We start from the raw sequence: 20,106 nt of genomic DNA, 5'->3' as shown, positions 1-20,106 counted from the left end.
TAACATGAACAACTTCAACATTCTGAACTAACATGTCTTAATGAAATAATAATTTCAACATTCTGAACTCATGTGTTTCAATGAAATTTCATTTATTAGGCTTAGGTTTTTGACACTTGGGCAATTTCCAAAAATTACACTCCTTCTCAAAGGCAAGAACCATTAATATAAAGAGAATAACATATAGGCTCTAAAAAACAATTCCCAGAAAAGAATCTCACAGTAAGTTACTTCGAAGGCAAAATATTCATTTGAATTTACATGTTTGGTGTGCTTTTTTTTTTTTTTTTTTTTCTTTAGATGTCATTACTTTATACTCACATCCTATACTGAAAGTTTATGTTTAAAAACTTGGTGTATATCACATTAATTCAATGCTTCATTAATATTATATTTTTACTCCAATTATAATTTTATTAAATATATTAAATTTAAAGAAATGTGCTCTAATCTTGACAAATAATGACTATATAATGTTAACTACATGCTTACAGGGTTGATGCAGAGGCATTCAGTATTGGTCACGGTGAAAGGATCATATTTGTCTGCAATGACAAGTACATCGGGCACAGGATACACTCTTAAGGCATAATCATATGCCCAATACACTGGGCATATGTAAAGAGGTAGAGGAGTCAGATGTCCTTGGGACAGGATAGTCTTTATAAACTACAATAGAACATAACACAAAGAAAACTTCAGTTCATTCATAAAAGTGAAAATACTAAACAAATAACTACAAATTAAATACTAATTACCAAAAGGACCTAGAAAATTTGAGAAAGACTTAGGGAAGCTTTGAATCACAGAACTTAGGGAAAGTGACATAAAATCAAAGTAATGGCAACTTTCATAAATAGTCACACTGGAGTAATTGTACTTATAATCATATAAACTAATTCTGTTCACCCAAAAATATTTCATAGCCTAAATAAAGCCAAGATCTAATATTTAGTTTGCACAACATTAAATATTACAAAATAAATTTTAAAACTATTCTGTAGAGGAGCTGGGGTTGTGGCTCAGTGATAGAGTGCTTGCCTAGCATGTGTGAGGCACTGGGTTCAAACTTCAGGACCACATGTAAATAAATAAAATAAAGATCTATAGACAACTAAAGAAACAAATAAACTTGTTCTGTAGAATACACTGCCATAATTCTCAAATGGGGGGTACATGTAATCATTGACAATTACATGTCAGGGAACCTTGAAACTACAAGACTAAAAACTACTCATCCTTCTGATGTGCACACACCATAGGAAATGTGTAAGAAGCATGATAAATATGTACATATGTTTTGAAGCACAATTTAACAGCATAAAGGCAAAGCAGAAAACTTCAAAGAAATCTCCTGCTTCTTCTGGGCTTTCCTCTGTCCCCATCAGGGGATTCTTCAGTAGTGAACTGAAGAAATAATGACAAAAAAAATTAACTTATCAACTAAAGTATATTCAAATTAATTTGAACCACGAGTAAACTTCATCACGTGAAGGCAAATTATTAAGTGGCTTACCAAAATTTTGTATGATATAACGTAAGATAGTTTAATAAAGAAGACTCTTTACTTACATGATTAGGAATATCCAGATTGTTACTAGGAAAACGGACACAGTTTCTACACATTTTATTCACTAAGTCTTCACGAAAGATGATAATTTCTTGTGTACAATACTGAATTCTAAGAAAATAAATTGAAATGGAGCAAATTATATGTCAAAATAATTCCCAATAGTATGGATAATGCACTAACAAAAACATTTAAAAATAAAAAATGAAAAACAGAAGTTGAATTTGACTTCCTCAAAAAGGCATGTGTTACAAGAAGGAGAAAATGGGGCTAGAGCTCATAATAGGGGTAAAGCACGTGCCTAGCTTGTGCAAGGCTCTGGGTTTGATCCCCAGCACCACAAATAAAAAAAAGCAGAGAGAATTTTAAAGACAAACTACAAAGGAATTCCTATTTTCCCTATCACCACAGCAAAAATTCAACCAGTCTATTTATCCATTTGGTTATTTATTGAGTTCTTAATATGTTCAGGGCACTATTGGAGATTTGTGACCCTCATGAAAACTACATTCTAATAAAAGAAAAGAGAAAAAATAAACATGATCATATATTATGTTGGAAGATTATTAGGAAAAAGAAAAAGGCTAAGAGGGATCATACATGGGAAGAAAAGATCTGGAAGACTAGAGTAAAATATCAGAAATCGTACAGCTCATAAAGAAGTGTGATTTGTGCATAGGCTTATAGGGGCTAACAAACAGACATCTAGAACAACACTGCAGGCAGAGGGAACAGGCACAGCACAGGCCCTAAGATTTGAGCATGTCTGGCATGCTTGAAGAACAGAGCAAGGCTGGTATAAAGGGAGTAAAGGGGAAAGAGGAAGTCAGAGAAGTAATAGAGAGTCAGACTATGCCTGCAGGACTTTGATTACCACCATAAGGATACATAGGGTCCCATCTGTCAGGATCAGGAAGGGCATGATATGCCTTACTCACTTCGAGACTGTGTTAAGAATAGGCCAGAGCCAGGTAAGGCATTGCACCCCTGTAATCCCAGAGGCTCAAGAAGCTGAGATAGGAGGATGGTGAGTCCAAAGCCAGCCTCAGCAATTTATCAAGGCCCTTAGCAACTCAGTGAGGCCCTGTCTCTAAATAAAATACAAAAAAGGACTGGGGATGTGGAACAGTGATTAAGCACCGTAGGATTAAATCCCCAGTACCAAAAAAAAAAAAAAAAAAAGATCATAGAGGAGAAGCAGTAGAAACCAGAGACCAATTAGGAGGCTATTATAGTACTCCAAGCTAGAGAAGATAGTATAGCATCATACAAGAAGAATAGAGAGGTGACAAGATTCTGGATGTATTTTGAAGTTCATAGGACCAGTTGAAAAACTGCAGCTTTGGGCCTGAGCAACTGGAAGGTTAAGTGTGCTGTGAATGAGGATAGGGAAGGCTGCCGAACAGGTGAAGGGTGGGGGGCAGGGAGAAAGACCAGAGTTCACTTTTTCCTACTGGACAGCCAATGAGAAATATTGAGTAGGAAACTGGATTCATGCGTCTGGGAGAAAGATCTGCGCTAGAGATACATTTAAATATTATTTAAGTGTAATTAAAATATTTTCAATGTTCTGAGTAATCTAAAATAAAAACAAAATTTCTTTTCATATTATTCCTTAATAGTCAAAATACATAAACAAATGTGAAGAAATATTTTTTTTTTTACCTTTGTTTAATTAGTTTTTTTTTCTTTATTTTTTTTAATGTGGTGCTGGGGATCGAACCCAGTACCTCACACATGCTAGGCAAATGCTCTACCACTAAGCCACAACCCCAGCCCCCAAGAAGTTAATTTTTAATGAGAGGAAAAATGTATAAGAGTAATTGCTATTATTTACCTGCAAGGATTTGTAGTAAAAACTGAAAATGGTACCCTTTGTCTAAATTCATTAGTGATGCTTTCAGCAAGTGGTGGCCTACAAAAAAAATTGATGTGATAGAGTATATATTTTTAAGTTTTACAAAATTTTCTTGAATATTGTAGAAATACGAATAAAAGTTACCTGGGTAAGATGGAACCAAAGCTAGGATCCTCTGGACCAGGTACAAACACAAAACGACTACTGTAGCAAAATTCAACATAATTCATTTTAAAGAATAATAATGTGGCAACACCATTCAGCAGTCTAAAAACAGTTGCTGCCTTTAATTCACTCATAGGATTTTGAATTTCTTAAATATTATACATTTTAATAAACTGCTAAATGTCTCTAGCCTAACACTCTAGCCTAGCAACGACAGAATATCCAATATTTAAACTGTCCAATTATCAAGTGGTGGCACTGTGGCTAGTGTAACTGGTGGAATGAATTTCAGATTTTATCCAACCTTAATTAATTTATATTTAAAGAGACACCTGTGGCCAATGATTATCATACTGTAAGGTGGAGTTCTGGACCAGTAATGTCATCAAAAAATATGGCTAAAATTATCACTCTCCTTTTCAATACTTTTCACTATGAATCTATAGAAGTGTAATATATATTTTGATATGAGGATAATTTTATCTCTTAACTCCTTCAATGTTTTCAACTTTTTCTTAGTTTCTTAATAATCACTGGTATAAACATGAAGATTCATTTTCTTAAAATAAAATTATTTCAATAAAAAATATAGCAACAGAAATCATTACCTTTGGTGAATATTTGGGTATTCACATATTATGTCTGCCAAAGTTTTTAGAGAATCTAAAATTTTAAAAGGATATTAATCTTAATTTTCATATAATATAAATAAAAATCAAATTATATACATTACATATATACTGGGGGGAGGTATACCAGGAATGACCCAGCATCACTTAACCAGAACCACACATCCTCAGTCCTTTTTTTATGTTTTATTTTGAGACGGTCTCACTAAGTCCTTAGGGCCTTGCTAAGTTGTTGAGGTTGGTTTCAAAGTTTCAATCCTCCTGCCTCAGCTTCCCAAGTCACTGGAATAGGCATGCACCACCACACCCTGCTCAAATTATTTTTGATTAAATATAACCCTACATCTTGAGTGAAATTAAAATATTACGCATAATTTTTCCATCAATTTAGTTTACATTATATAGAAACACTCTTATTAAGTATATTGTCATTACCTTTCAAAGCTTGAACTTGATTTTTTCCATATGGGGCCGATGAAAAGTTACCACACAAAATAAAGCAGGTTGGGGGTGCTGGTGAATAGCCTAGAGAATAAAAGAACATCATTTTTCTAGTCTGAACATCAAATTTAAGGCCCTTTAGCTCATGGGCAAGCAATCCTCCTGCCTCAGTCTCTCAAGTAAGTGAGCCTATAAGCATGTCACTACCTGGTTTTTCAAGACTCTTTTGTTTCTTTTTTTTTTTTTTTAAACAATGTTGGGAAACAAACCTAAGGCCTCACGCTTGCTAGGTAAGTGCTTTACCACTGAGCTACACACCTAGCCCCTTAACATGAGTTTTTAATAAGAAAAATCTATCTTAAAAATACCTTATTTTATTCAAACAAGAGTAATAATGCCAATTTATTGAGAACTCAGTATTTGCCACACCCTACAATGGCTGATTTAATCCTCAGAAATTGCCACAAGCTGAGACTTATGGAGAGATTACATAATCTGCCCAAGATGTTAGGCTGGCATTTAAACCCAGTTCTGTTAGATTCCAAAACCCTAGATTTTATCCATTTTCTTTAATTATACTATACCTATGACTAATTCTAATTTATTATGAACACACACAATATACCTTTATTTTCATTTCTTTCTTTCTTTCTTTCTTTCTTTCTTTCTTTTTTTTACTTTCTAGTACTGAGGATTGAACACAGGGGCACTCTACCACTAAACTGTATTCCTATCCCTTTTTATTTTAAGATAGGGTCTCACTGGCCAAGGTTGGCCTCAAACTTGCAATCCTTTGGCCTGAGTCTCCTGGGATTACAGGCATGCACATGCCTGGCAAACGGTTATTTTTTTGAATGTACAAATGTCAATCTTGGCTGAGCATGGTAGTATACGCCTATAATCTCAGTGGCTGAGGCAGGAGACTGAGGCAAGAGGATCACCAGTTCAAAGCCAGCCTCAGCAATAGCAAGGTGCTAAACAACTCTGTGAGACCCTGTCTGTCAATAAAATACAAAATAGGGCGAGAGATGTGGCTCAGTGGTCGAGTGCCAAAAAAAAAAAAATTAAGTCTTTAAAATAAAATTTTATTTAAGATAAAATATCTCCTTCCTGATGAAGTGTTTTTTTAATAGAGTACTCAAAATGTACATTTTTTAAAAAATTTATAATTTTGTTTTTATTTTTGTTTTTCTGCTTTTTGAGACTAGATCTCACTATGTTGCCCAGGCTGCTCTTAAACTGACAGACTCAAGCAATCTTCCCACCTTAGCCTCTCAGGTAGCTAGAACTACAGGCACAGGCTCTCAGTAGATAGAACCTGGCAAGAATTTAGTTTTTCGGTTTTTTGTTTGTTTGTTTTTCAGGTAATGGGGAGTGAATCTAGAGGCGCTCAACCACATCCCCAGCCCTTTTTGGTATTTTATTTTTATTTAGAGACTGGGCCTCACTGAGTTACTTAGGGCCTTGATAAATTGCTGAGGCTGGCTATGAACTCTCAATCCTCCTGCCTCAGCCTCCTGAGACAAGGGGATTACAGGCATGTACCACCAGACCCTGCAAGAATTTAGTTTTAATACATGAACCCTCATAGCAGCTCAAAATAGGATAGAAAAAAAAACCCTACCAGAAAACATTGTGTGAAGCTTTTCCAATACTTCCGCTTGGTCTAACCAAACATCAGATATAAACACAAACATCGCATCTTTGTTCTCATCTTCCAGTTGTTTTAGTTTTGTAGAAGTCTTCACAGATGTATTAGAAGGCCCTCCAAAAAAATTAATATTTCCATAGTATGCCCTATGAAATTATAAAATTAAAAATATGCTAAATGTTGCAAATCATGCAATAATACAATATTTCACAGTTAACAGAAAACATTGACTGCACAGTATTAAAAAACAGGTTACAAAGGAACACCCAGTATGCATCCATTTATAATGCCAAAAAAAGGGACCAGGGCTGGGGATATAGCTCAGTTGGTAGAGTGCTTGCCTTGCGTGCACGAGGCCCTGGGTTCAATCCCCAGCACCACCAAAAAAAAAAAAAAAAAATCCACCAGACAGACCATAGGGCTGGAGCTCCTTACACTACACTGCACTGCCCAGTTCAGTCTCTTTACTCTGGTCATCTTCTAATGTCACCTTGTTCCATCTCATTTGGGATCATGAATACCCAGCCAACTCAAATTTTCCATTGTTCTAAGCACCACCACGAATGATGGCTACAGCAGTGTGAGTTCACAGACGATTTTATCGAGAAAGCTAGAACCCATGAATAATGAAAATTTATTTGATGTGTGCTGTATATATTATATATAATACATTTTATATAGTATTACATACACATATATAACATACATTATAAATATATATACTATATATAAAATATATGACATATATTAAGTAATCTTAATAGTTTAATAGAATTATAGGTAATACTTTTATCTTTTATGCCTTTATATATTTTCTAATTAATTTTTGCAATCATGTACTTCCTTTGTAATTTGAAGGAAACTGGGTGCAGGGGATTGAATTCAGGGCCTGACACATACTCACCACTGAGCACACCTTTAACCCCCTTGCCCCCAAACCATTTTAATGACTCAATTACTTATCTAATGTAGCATATAGTTGGGAGTCAGAAATTTTGGGATCAAAGTACACCTCTGTTACTAACAAGTTTGTGACACTGGACAAATGACTCATTCCTTCACAGCCCCTATTCCTCAAATACAATATGGCTAAACTCATACCTATTGCCCAGAGTTACTGGAGGAAATAAAAGATATAATATACAGAAAGCCCAGTGCTTAATGTGACATGAGCATTCAGACATGATAGCTGTTAAACTGCTGCCACCAACTGGCCGTGGCATTTTCAAAGGTCTGATGTTAGTTATAATCTTGCAGTTATTTGAGGAATGTGGTAAGTAGACATAATTGTATGATCACCTGAACTAAGTATACACCCAGACATAAACCAGAGCATCACAAATAGAAACCAATTAAGATGATTCTTGAGAAATTAAAGGTGAAAAAAGCCTTACGAATATCTTCCTTCGTTGGTTCATGAAATATAGGTGTAAAAATGGTAGCAAAAGGAATATTCAAATGCTTATGGGCTCCAAGAACGTAATACTAAATATCAAAGCATCAGTCAGCTGAGGCTAACTAGGGCACTCATATATATGCGCTGCCCAAGGTGGATAGTCACTATAGTATATGTTTTGCCCAGTGAGAATTCAGGGGCCATAACTGTCAGATCTCCAAGTTCAAGACAACTCCAAAACCAAAACTTTTTATGAGAAATCTAATATTTATACCTTGGAAATTAGCTTTAAAAAAATTTTAACACCTCAGGGCAGAGAAAGGAGATCTGCAAATCACATTCAACTCTCAGGTCCCAGCTACAACTTTTACCATAATTCAGCCTCTGCTCAAATACCTTGAGTGAAAGGGAACTCACCCTCCTCAGAGAGGCCCTTTTGGAGTAGTTCCAATGCTAGGATGCTTTTGCTTATATTAAGGTACTATAATCTGCCTCTTGAAACTTTCATTCATTAGAATACAAAAAAAAAAAGTCCTTTATATTAATATAGGAATTATATTCTAAGTGTTTTCCCATCTCTCTTACCTCACTTGAACTTCTCATCAATTTTTATGGACAGGTAACAAAAGCAGACTGGAAATCTTTTCCAGTTAAAGCCAACAAAGACATGCTACAACAACTAATATCCAGTCAAAATGCTAATTTGACAGTTACATTATTATAAAACCTAATTTTCTTGCATTTTCATTGTTCTTTGCATCTTGACACAAAGCCTAAGGCCTTGTAATAACTGAGGTATGACATATATCTTATATTTACTACTGCCAGTATTATAAAATTCCTGTAGAGTTTAAATCAAACATTTTGAATACCTTGTAGTACTAGAGGGCTCAGTGGGTGGAAATCCAAAGGCATTGACATGAAATACTTGATCTTCAAACCAACCTGAAAAAAAAAAAGAAAAGGTAACAAATCACTTCTACTTGTCCAATTCTCCCTGTTTGAAAGGACATAACTGTTATACAAGGCAGTAATGTGAGGCTATTATTTCATGTTCTGTGAACTAACTACAAAAGGTGCCAACCCAACTGAGCTATATAACAACTTCAGAGTCACAGAAAGTCTAAATTGAATAAATAAAAATACCTTAAATAAAAACAGACTGAGAAATAACAGTGTTCCCTTTTGTGTGTGTGTGCTGGGGATTATATTTTTTAAAATTTCACAGTCATGCTGAAGTACAGAGATTAGATACATAGGTGAGGAAATGTTTCATTTTATGACTCCTATGTAAAATCTGAAAGTTTTTTTTCAACTTTATTGAGATATAATTCACATGCCATACAATTCACCCTTAAAAGTATACAATTCAGCAGTTTTTAGTGTATTTGAACATTGCCCAACTATCTCCACTAATTTTAGAATATTTATCACCCTAAAAAGGTTTCTATTAGCCTGTTAGCAGTCTAAGAGTTACTTTATGTTGTCAAGAATATACTCTCCAGACCAGGTATGGTGGCATACACCTGTAATCCCAGCAGCTTGGGAGGCTGAGACTAGAGGATTGTGAGTTCAAAGCCAGCCTCAGCAACTTAGCAAGGACCTAAGCAACTTGGTGAGACCCCATCTTAAAAAAAAAAAAAAAGAAAGAAAAGAAAAGCTAGAGATGTGTACCTGGGTTCAACCCCCAGTACCAAAAAAACAGACTATGCTCTCAAAAAAAAAAAAAAAAAAAAAAGTGGTAAACTGCTGAGTAAAAACCAAAACCAGGAAATTTAACAACAAAAAAGGAAGTACTCATCATCGATGTCTATATTCCTATGCTACCACCATATGAAAAATTAGATCACATCAACTTCAACTTATCTTACCCAATGTAGAAATGGTTTTTACTATAGAACAAAGAGGAAGAAAAGAAAAAAGTACACTGACTTACCCTCTGCTAAGACGAAGCATGCTTCTGTGTATAAACCACTATGGAACTGGTACATGACCATTAAGGAAAATAACTGTTTTTACCCTTCAGGTGGTGATAAAGCCAACATACATTTTGAGCCCCAAAAGACTTCTAAACAATAAATTCAAAAAATTTGCATGTGACAGGGAGGGAAGGAGGAAAGTTACAGTGGCCAAGTTATATTGCTATATTGTGTGTATGTTTAAATATGTAACAACGAATCCCATCATTGTGTATAACTATAAAGCCAATAAAAAATGTGGGAAGAGAAAAAATAAATAAATAAAAAAATGATTAAAAAAAATGGATGGAAGAGAGCTCTCTCCTTCTGCCATGTGAGGACATAACAATGAGACAGCTATCTAGAAGCCAGGAAGAGGGCCTTACAAGGAACCAAATCAGCTAGTGCCCAGAACTGTGAGAAATAAATTTCTGTTGATCAAGTTAAAAAAAAAAAAAAATCACATTTGACACTGTGAATATAGTCTATAGCTTAGACCATATCTCAGGCTTTTTAGGTTTATGTCCCATATTTAATTTAAGATACAGAAGCCTTGTAATACTGACAATTTAAGTCATTCTTAATGTGTTATAAACTTCTTCAGTGATTTGTCAGGACTCCAAATAAAAAGGAATTAAAGTAGTCTTATTTGTGTTTAGAATTCTCCATCTATATTCCTATGCTACCACCATATGAAAATAAGTTACACTTAGTTACATTTTACCATCCATCTGAAAATAAGTTATACTGGGAACCCAAATAGATAAATTTAAGAATAAATTTCACTGGTTTATGTAACAGATTTTCTTTCTTTCTTTCTTTTTTTTTTTTTTTTTCAGTGTCGGGGATTAAACACACATGCTAGGCAAAGGCAAGTGTTTTATCACTGAGCTATGACTCCAGACCTGTAATGTAGATTTCTTTTGGTAGATGGACATTAATACCTTTATTTTATTTACTTATTTTTATATGGTGCTGAGGATTGAATCAAGTGCCTCACACCTACTAGTCAAGAGATCTACCATGAGCCACAACCCCAGGCCTATAACATAGATATTTGAAGGATATAGCTTTACTAAGATCCAGTTGTACTGTTCCAGTAGGATCTTCAAGAAAAAATTTTCCCTAAAACAGAATTAAATGGAAATATATTCACAATTATGCAAAAATGAAATTAAATATATTCCTATTTATGCAAAAATGAATACTACAACTAAATAATTAAAATACTGACAAGTTTGACAACTGAAAATAGTAGAGAACAGTGGATTCTTTTTTTAAAATTTTTATTAGTTGTTGATGAACCTTTTTTGTTTCTTTATATGTGGTGCTGAGGACAGAACCCAGTGCCTCACATAAGCTAGGCAAGTGCTCTCCCACTGAGCCATAACCCCAGCCCAACAATGGATTCTTAAACATTGGCAATTCCTAGTTCAGGCTTTTCCATTTACTAGTTTGGTGACCTCAGACCAATCACTCAGACTCAGACTCCTCACAGGTCCTCTGAGGAATGACTGCTATAGACTGAAGGTCACAAGAGGGACCCTAGCTTCACTGGGTACCTTCTATGGCAGCCACCAGCATCTCCAGGGGGCCAGGATGTAGTGTGCAGTATGTTTGTTCAGAAACCCAGAACTTCAGTTCAACTAGAGGACACTGGGGCCTAATTTCAGACTATGCAAATTGAGCACCTGGACTAAATACTCCTTCCTGATGTCTACTCAGGAAACCAAACACAGATAAAAAGTTTGACTTGGTGACTGAGGTGAGTTTTCAGTGAAGAAGATGATCTGTACAGAAATGCTCTATGGTACCATTTCACCATCCATCTGAATATAAGTCTGATGCCTATGTTTAACTTACCTCCTTTAATTGGGTTATCATTCCAAGAACAATCACATCTCCAATTTTGGTTGTACTACCCAATAAGGTTTCTATTGTTTTAAGCTAAAATAAAACAAAACAAATTCTTAAAGATCAAAAACACATTCTTTTAAAAACGAATCATTTTATAAATAAGTAAATTCGAGGTTCACATTTTATTATTTACAGGTACATTACAGTAGAAAATTGTTTTAAAAACTTAGAAAGTTAAATTTTATCTTACAAAGGTAAACTATCAAGTATATGATGGACTGGAAAAACTATGCCTAAAGAAATATATAAGTTCAGGTCCTGGTCAATGATTGAAGTATCATGACTATTTTCATTCTGAATAATAAATACATTTATTTTTTAATACAGAAAAGAATACTGATTTTATTTGATTGGTACTTATAAAAAATTAGCTTTTTAAAGTTATATTTTGATTCAATTTAGTATTTTGAAAGGTTATTATTTATATTCTCAATCTGACCATAATTTTATCAGAAAGTTAAAATTGTAACAATTTAGGCACTATTTTTAAAAGATTCCCATTTTTTTCTATACAGTCTTTTTCTTTTTCTTTTTTTTTTTTAAGACTTTAACCTTTATTTTATTTCTTTTTCTGTGGTACTGAGGATCAAAACCAGTGCCTCACATGCTAGGCAAGCGCTCCACTACCACCGAGCTACAACCCCAGCCCCTACACATATTTTAAAAAAAATTTGTTTTAGTTGTCAATGGACTTTATTTATTTATATGCAGTGCTGAGAATCGAACCCAGTGCCTCACACATGTTAAGCAAGCGTTCTACCACTGAGCCATGACTCCAACCCCCTGCTGCTTTTAGATGGACACAATATCTTTATTTATTTTTATGTGGTGCTGAGGATTGAACCCAGTGCCTCACACGTGCTAAGCAAGCACTCTACCACTGAGCCACAACCCCTACACATACTATTAAATATACATTAATACACACAGTCCTTCATGCTTTTGGATTCCACTTCTGTGGATTCAACCAATCCTGGATCAAAACTATTTGAAAAAAAATCGTGTCTCCATTCAACATGTACCTATACAATATAGCATAACAATTATTTATATAGCATTTACATTGTGTTAGGTGTTATAAGTAATCTAGAGATGATATGAAGTACACAAGAGGATCTATCTCGGTTATGTGCAGATATTATGCCATCTTACTACACAAGGAATTTGAGCATCCTCAGATTGCAGCATCCTCAAGGGAGGGGTCCCAAAAACAATCCCTCTCAGATTCCAAGAGACTACTGCACATTCAACATTTTATTTCACCAAATGCCTATTAAAGAACAGTTCAGTTGTTCCCAGTTTTCTACAATGAAAACAATGCTTAATATTTCTATGTACCTTCCTTGGCCCACTGCATGGATGTAACTCTTAAAGGACTTCTACAAATTCCAAATGGAATCACTGGATAATGCGATATATAATTTCTCATTCCTACAGAAATTACCAGGTGGTGCTGCTTTTATCTCTGCCATATTATATTTTTATTTCAAATAATTCATGTTTACTATTTAAAATTTTTTAAAATACAGATAAGGAAGGCACATAGACATACATAACCCCATCATTAAAATTTACTACTTGAATTCACTTAAAAATATGATCTGAGAGTTGGGATGTAGCTCAGTGGTAGGACACCTGCCTTCCATGCTGAAAGCCCTGGGTTGGGTTTAATTCCCAGCGCTCTCAAAAAAAAGAAAGAGAGACTGAAACAACACAGCAGTACAAAGATACGACCATATATTTCTGAGCACACCATTTTTGTAGTCTGTAAAGGTAGTTTACTGTTCAGGTATTAAATGCAGTTTAAATAGGGAATGTTCCAGCACAGATATTGAATTAAACAGAAAGACTGAAAATAACAATGAAGTATTTAGTTAAAGCCTCAGAAGTACTCTGACAAAGAGGAGAAAATTAAAAATGCTTCTGGGTTGTGAGCATCTGAGTAGTCATAGAAAACCTAATATGTAGGAGGAAAACATTCAGTAAGGAAATATAAGTCATGTCAACTTCCAAAACTTAACAGAATTTATACTTAATAAAAGTTAAAAGCAGAAACTGTCAAACACTGTTTTTCTTTGCAGTGATGCCACTGAACATTAATTTAAATGTTATCCAGTATCACTGTTTTCATTCTAACAGACTACTCATCATGAGTTCTGATCTAATATGAACATTAAAATCTTTTTCAGGGACTTATGCAAATGTTGAAACCTAGATGGAAATAGAAGCTAAGGACTAGTCCCCAGCAGGGTCCTGCATGCTGGAGAGGTGGTACAGAGTCACAGATAGATTGACAGTGGCCGGGTAAGTTGCTAGAATGAAATGATGGTGCTGTTTGTAATTGCTTTCCAAAGTACAAGAATACAAAAATGGAAGGAGCTCAAATTTTACTTTCTTTTTATCAGTAGAAAACATCTTCCTTTTCTTCAAGTTTCAACAACTCTAGAGCCAGTCTGTATTCTCTCATTCATTCTGTAAGTGTTGTTTCCTTCGAATCTTTATGTGTGTGACAGTGACTGAAGCCAGTATTTCCTTAAGTATTCACTCCAACTGACATAGCACATCATGTTTTAGTTGACCGAGTGTGTGGTGATCATGATAGGGATAAGCAGGGATCAGAATTTCCCAGATGAGTAAGGGCAGGAAGGGTAATGTTGAAAAGTTGGTCAGAAAGTCAGTGCAGTATCCAGCACTGGACTGGGAAGGCTAAGAACTGTCTTTCAGGCCAGAGAGTATTTGGGGGCTGCCCTGGTATGCAGTCCTGTTCCAAAGAAGAAGTATAACTTCCACTGGGCATCTGGAGAACTCAGGATACTGGGCATGGATTTTTATCAACAGCAGACACACAGGCAGGCCAGCTAGCTAGTTAAACACTTAACTGTAGTTCACTTTTACGTAAAAGTGAATTCACTTTTACAATGAATTAAAATTGAGCAGCACAATTAAACTCTTATACTTACACCTCCCTAAAAAATTAGAATAATGTTCTAACCTGGAATTTGCTTCCGCTTTCATCAGGTTGAGAACCTATCACTGGAGGAGTAAACAATTCATGTCTGTGGGTCCTCTAGAAAAAAGAAAAATTCCCATGAGTTATAGAAGCAGACATTCAAAACTCAGATTCAGGTCAGGTACAGTAGAGCACACCTATAATCCTAGCCACTGGGGAGGCTGAGGCAGGAGGATTCCACATCTGAGGTCAGCCTCAGCAAGTTAGTGAGACCCTGTCTCAAAACAAAATGTAAAAAGGGCTGGGGGTATAGCTCCCCTGGGTTCAGTCCCCAGTACTGGGACACAGGGATCTAAGATGCATTAAAGTAGTGTGATGACGAAACACTGTCACTTAACTGTTACTGTTACCTATTCTTTTTTTGGTACTGGGGATTTAACCACAGTCCTTTCATTTTTTTATTTTAAGACAGGGTCTTGCTAAGTTGCTAAGAGCCTCACTAAGTTGCTGAAGCTAGACTCAAACTTGGAATCCTCCTGCTTCAGCCTCCCAAGCTAATGGAATTACAGGTGTGTACCACCGCACCCAGCCTGTTATCTATTCTCAACAAATTTGAAAAACGATATAATTTATCAATATACAAATATCTAGTAACTTTTAAAACAATAAAAATATTAAAAAGCTGAGCACTGAAGTTAGTGAAAAATGCCATTATACAACAAAGTACTGTGAGAACTGACTGTGCAATGGTTCAAAGGGACCATTTAACAATATTCTAGGGGTTGGGGTTGTGGCTCAGTGGTAGAGCACTTAACTCACATGAGTGAGGCACTGGGTTTGATCCTCAGCACCACATAAATAAAACGAGGGTATTGTGCCCATCTACAAATAAAAATTAAAAAAACAAAAAAACCAAGATTCTAAATGCTAAATAAAACTTTGCTGGTAAGGTACAAAAGCAGGCTGAAACACTGTAGGCAGAGAGACAGGTATGTCCAAAGAAAGAAGCATAAGAGAGAAAGGAGAGTGGGAAGCTACGCAGAGCTTGGTACAACCTGTCACAAGGTGCACAAGGCAAAATGTCAGACAGGCAAGAGATTAGTAAGAGCAACTATCTGATGAATCAGCACCCGCCCCATCCATGGAGCATAGGTAGGGCTGCTGTGCCTTCTCCACTTTTATGGATGAGCAACCAAGACCTAGAAAATCAAAGTACTCCATCTTCGTGAGTAGTGAATGATCCAAGCATGAGCAAGTGCTTCAAGCTAAGCCAAGAGGAGAAATACTAATGATTTTTTGTTAGGATTCTTGGAAGAGAAGGTCTCTATGAGAGGTGCTAAGGCTACTAGTAGCCAGTCATCTTTCTCACTCCAAAGGGAGAGCTTGTTTGAAAGTATAATCAGTTTTTAAAAAGAGAGGAAACACAGAAGACTGATGCCTCGTGACATCGTGTGAGTACCTGGATCCAGTCATGCTTGAAACCAGCGGACTCTAGACTTCTTTGTTTTGGGGACCAGGGATTGAACCCAGGGGCACTTAACCACTGAGCCATATCTCAGCCTTTTTTTGTATTTTATTTAGAAACAGGTGGTCTCCCTGAGTTGCTCAGGGACTCAGTTGCTGAAGCTGGTTTTGAAATTGAGATCCTCCTATCTCAGCCTCCTGAGCCACTGGGATTACAGACATGTGCTACTGTGCCCACCTAGACTTTATTTATTTATTTTTTTTTAAGTAGCTGATGGACACATACCTTTATTTTATTTATTTTTATGTGGTGCTGAGGATCGAACCCAGTGCCTCACACGTGTTAGACAAGTGCTCTACCACTGAGCCAAGACCCTAACCTTAGACTTTTTTTTTTTTTTCTTTTTTGGGTGCTGGGGATCGAACCCAGGGCCTTGTGCTTACAAGGCAAGCACTCTACCAACTGAGCTATCTCCCCAGCCCCTAGACTTTTTGATAATGCAAGTCAAGCTAATATATTCCTTTTATAGTTTTAGTCAGTTTGAGTTTCTGTGACCTCAAATTTAAAAAGCCCTTATAAGGTTGGGCATAGTGCCAAAAACATATAACCCCAGTTACTGGGAAGGCTAAATAAAGCAGGCGGATGGCAAGTTCAAAGCCAGCCTGGACAACTTAGCAAGCCTATGTCCCAAAATAAAAATTAAAAATTAAAATGGCTGGGGATATAGCTTAGCAGTAGAATAACTGCCTAGCATGTGTGAGGCCCTGGGTTCAATCCCCAATAACCTTAAAAAAAAAAAAAGAAAAAAGAAAAAAAAAAGGGGGGGCTCTTAAAAGCCAAGGGATTTATATTATAGACAATGGAAACAAAGATTTTGAAATATAATAATGAAAAAATCAGATTTGTTTTCAGGAAGACAATCGCAATGAAAATATGAGTGGAATGAAATTCAATCCTTTTATTTCACAGATGAGAAAAATGAAGCTCAGATGGACCAAATGACATGCCCAAAATAACAGACTTTAAAACACATGTTTTAAAAAAAGAAATGCAGAATTTACTGAGTGTACTGTAAAAAGCACTGCACCAAGTGTGGTAGAGGAAATAAAGAAGGAGTTTGCAGTCTCTTAAGAAGGATAAGTATCCTGAGTGTAACTCTAGGGAGTCACATGGAAAGAGATTCTTCTCATGGGTTTACAGCAGGAAGAAACTGCATCCAACTGGAAATCAAGAAGGGCTTCAAAATGAAGGGGGAATTTGAGAAGGGTTTTCCAACATTAGGAAGGTTTCACAGTGGAATTAAGAGGAAAGAGCAGCAAACAGCAAAAGCAAAGCCACAGAAGAAGCGGAAGAAACAAACATTTTATATATCAGTTTTGGCTCCAAAAGAATATGACAGGAGGAAAAATAGAGATTAGATTAAAAAAAATATATATATATATATATATTTGTATATATGGTTGTGTGTGTGTGATAGAGCTGGGAGTAGTGGTGCATGCCCGTAATCCTTGGGAGGCTGAGGCAGGAGCATTGCCAAATACAAAGCCAGCCTCAGAATATTAGAGAGATCCTGTCTCAAAATAAAAAAATGAAAAGGGCTGGGGACATGGCTTAGTGGTCAAACACCCTTGGGTTCAATCCCCAATACAAAAAAAAAAAAAAAAAGTGTGATAGAACATCTCAAATATTAAGGACAATTTGTGTTTAGTTCAATAACAGTAAACCTCCTTGAAAGACCTGTGTAAAACTAAAACCATGACACAAAGCTATGCCTCAGGAAGATTAATCTGGCTACATGCAGGTGATGGAAGCAGCAAAGGACAGACACCCTCAATACTCATGTCCTCGACCTTTTTTCAGTGCTTGCTATGCTAACCATCCTCTCTTCCCTGAAACCTTCTAGTGCTTCTGTCTTATAACACCATGCCAGCCTGGCCCCAAACCCTATATTCTTTCCTTTCTTTCTATCAGGGTCTAATCTGTGCAGTTCCATTTGTCACTTGATCTTTCTCATTCTCTCCCCTACACAAGTCTCTTTCCTTAGCACCAGGTAACATTTCTCCTATAACCTCCTGGCAACCTTAACTCAACTGCTTAAAACAGAACCCGCCATTGTTTGATGACATATTAACATTATTCTACCATTCTACTTCTCGGAATTGAAACTGTATTTATCTTTGATTCTTCACCTCTCCCTTCTCCTTCACATTCAATAGGTAACCATGAATGACGGTTTCTGCTGCTCCAGAGCTGTCACCTCTTTCTACCCCACTTGCCACTTCCTTTATCCAGACAATAATTTATGCCAGGACTAATACCACGAATTCCCATGTCTTCTCTCACACTCAAATTCATTCTCAAATCTGCTGGTAGAAGAAGCACTCACAAGACCCAGCTGTGACTGAGTCTGTCTGGTATTCTAGGGCTCTTTGTACCAAAAGAACAGAGTCCCAACTTCCATGAGTGGCATCCAAAGTGCTCCCATGATTCTGTTCCCACTCGCCTTTCTGAACACCCTATGCTACTCCTGACTGCTCAACATCTAATGCATAGAATCTGTTTTTGCTTTGCTGTGCCTTTGTTCACTGTTACGACCACTTTTTCTCCTTTTACATACAGTCCATGTCAAATGTCATTGCTCCTTGAAGTTTTCCCTGATTTTTCCACTGAATGCATCTTCTTTTAAAACACATAAAATTCTACTTTGTTTGAAGGTAGTATAGTACAGTAGGCAAAGACTGGGCTTGAGTCAGGCAGATTGTATTAAAATCCTATCTCTACTGACTAGACAAGGGGACAAGTTACTAAACCTCTCTAGGCCTGTTTCTTCATCTATAAAAAGGGGATAATGGTAACATTTATATATACCTATTAGTGTTAGAGGATTAAATGAGGTGAATAATGTATGTGAAGTACTAAACACAGTGCCTAGCCTATCAAAATCATTTATTAAAAGTTAGTACTGGGGAGGTTGTGGCTCAGTGGTAGATAGCTTGCCTAGGAGGTGTGAGGCACTGGGTTCATTTCTCAGCACCACATATAAATAAATGAATAAAAGTTAGCACTGGGCTGGGATTGTGGCTCGATGCCTGAGTGCTCACTTAGCATGTGGGAGGCCCTGGGTTCTATCCTCAGAACCACAAAAAATAAATAAATAAAATAAAGGTATTATGTCCATCTACAACTAAAAAAAAAATTTTTTAGTGTTTTCTTTTTTTTTTTTTGCAGTGCTGGGGATCAAACTCAGGGACTTATGCTTGCAACACCAAGCACTCTACGGATTGAGCTATCTCCCCAGCCCAAACTTTTTTTTTAAAGTTAGCCACTACTTAATAGTTTATATTATTCTTATGGCTCTTGTTGACACCATAGGTATAGCATAATTTTTGTTGTAAATAAAATTTTTATATTTCTTAATCCATATACTTGTATTGATATGGGTTTACATGTGGAGAAGAATGGGTAAAATTATAAAAGAACAAGAATATTATTTTCTGAACAATATCATGACTGGAAGAGCACTGGATTAGGATGTGGGGTTCTACTCCCATTCTACCATGATCTTATTATGTAATTATACTATGTATTTGATTATTTAATTTCACTGAAACTCAGTTTTTGTTTGTATAAGTAAAAATGTAAAATAAGGTTCACTCAACTACAGACAGTTCTTCACTGTAGATGAGTTGTGTTATTTAGTTTGACTTAAATACCAACTGTAGGCATGTCCTCTAAGAAGAGTTGGTGTTTCCAAACTATAACACAAAACAGCAGAATTGTGGGTCCAGGAATATATGGAAATTAAGAACATCCTTGGTTACAACAGGATCTAATTATAAGTCTAAAATTTATTATTAAAAAAAAAATGAATTCTGCTCTTCCTCTCCTGGTCTCAACTGCTTGGGGATCAGTGGCTTATAGGGCAGACATGGTCAAGTCCAAGAACCATACCACACACAACCATTCCCAAAAATGGCACAGAAATGGCATCAAGAAACCCCGATCACAAAGATATGAATCTCTTAAGCTGGTAGGCCCCAGGTTCCTGAGAAATATGCATTTTGCCATGAAGCACAACAAGAAGGGCCCAGAAAAGATGCAGGCAA

General features: G+C 36.1%; 1 protein-coding gene across 2 annotated transcripts in view; it reads right to left on the bottom strand.

Annotated features, from left to right (window-relative positions):
* Positions 1-20,106, bottom strand: part of POLE2 (DNA polymerase epsilon 2, accessory subunit) — a 34,278-nt gene that overhangs the window by 5,325 nt on the left and 8,847 nt on the right. For both annotated transcript variants that reach the window (XM_079119000.1, XM_079119001.1), the window contains 12 exons: positions 14,578-14,652; positions 11,532-11,615; positions 10,737-10,793; positions 9,647-9,695; positions 8,583-8,655; positions 6,288-6,460; positions 4,658-4,747; positions 4,202-4,256; positions 3,573-3,632; positions 3,408-3,485; positions 1,573-1,681; positions 493-669 (listed from right to left, as the gene is read on the bottom strand). In XM_079119000.1, coding sequence (XP_078975126.1) covers positions 493-669; positions 1,573-1,681; positions 3,408-3,485; positions 3,573-3,632; positions 4,202-4,256; positions 4,658-4,747; positions 6,288-6,460; positions 8,583-8,655; positions 9,647-9,695; positions 10,737-10,793; positions 11,532-11,615; positions 14,578-14,652 — 1,080 coding nt within the window. The remainder of the gene's footprint in view (positions 1-492; positions 670-1,572; positions 1,682-3,407; positions 3,486-3,572; positions 3,633-4,201; positions 4,257-4,657; positions 4,748-6,287; positions 6,461-8,582; positions 8,656-9,646; positions 9,696-10,736; positions 10,794-11,531; positions 11,616-14,577; positions 14,653-20,106) is intronic.

This window comes from Sciurus vulgaris, assembly GCF_902686455.1.
Source record: "Sciurus vulgaris genome assembly, chromosome: 2".
Lineage (NCBI taxonomy): Eukaryota > Metazoa > Chordata > Mammalia > Rodentia > Sciuridae > Sciurus > Sciurus vulgaris.
The sequence above is the reverse complement of the archived record's forward strand: the minus strand, read 5'-3'. Positions and strand labels throughout refer to the sequence as shown.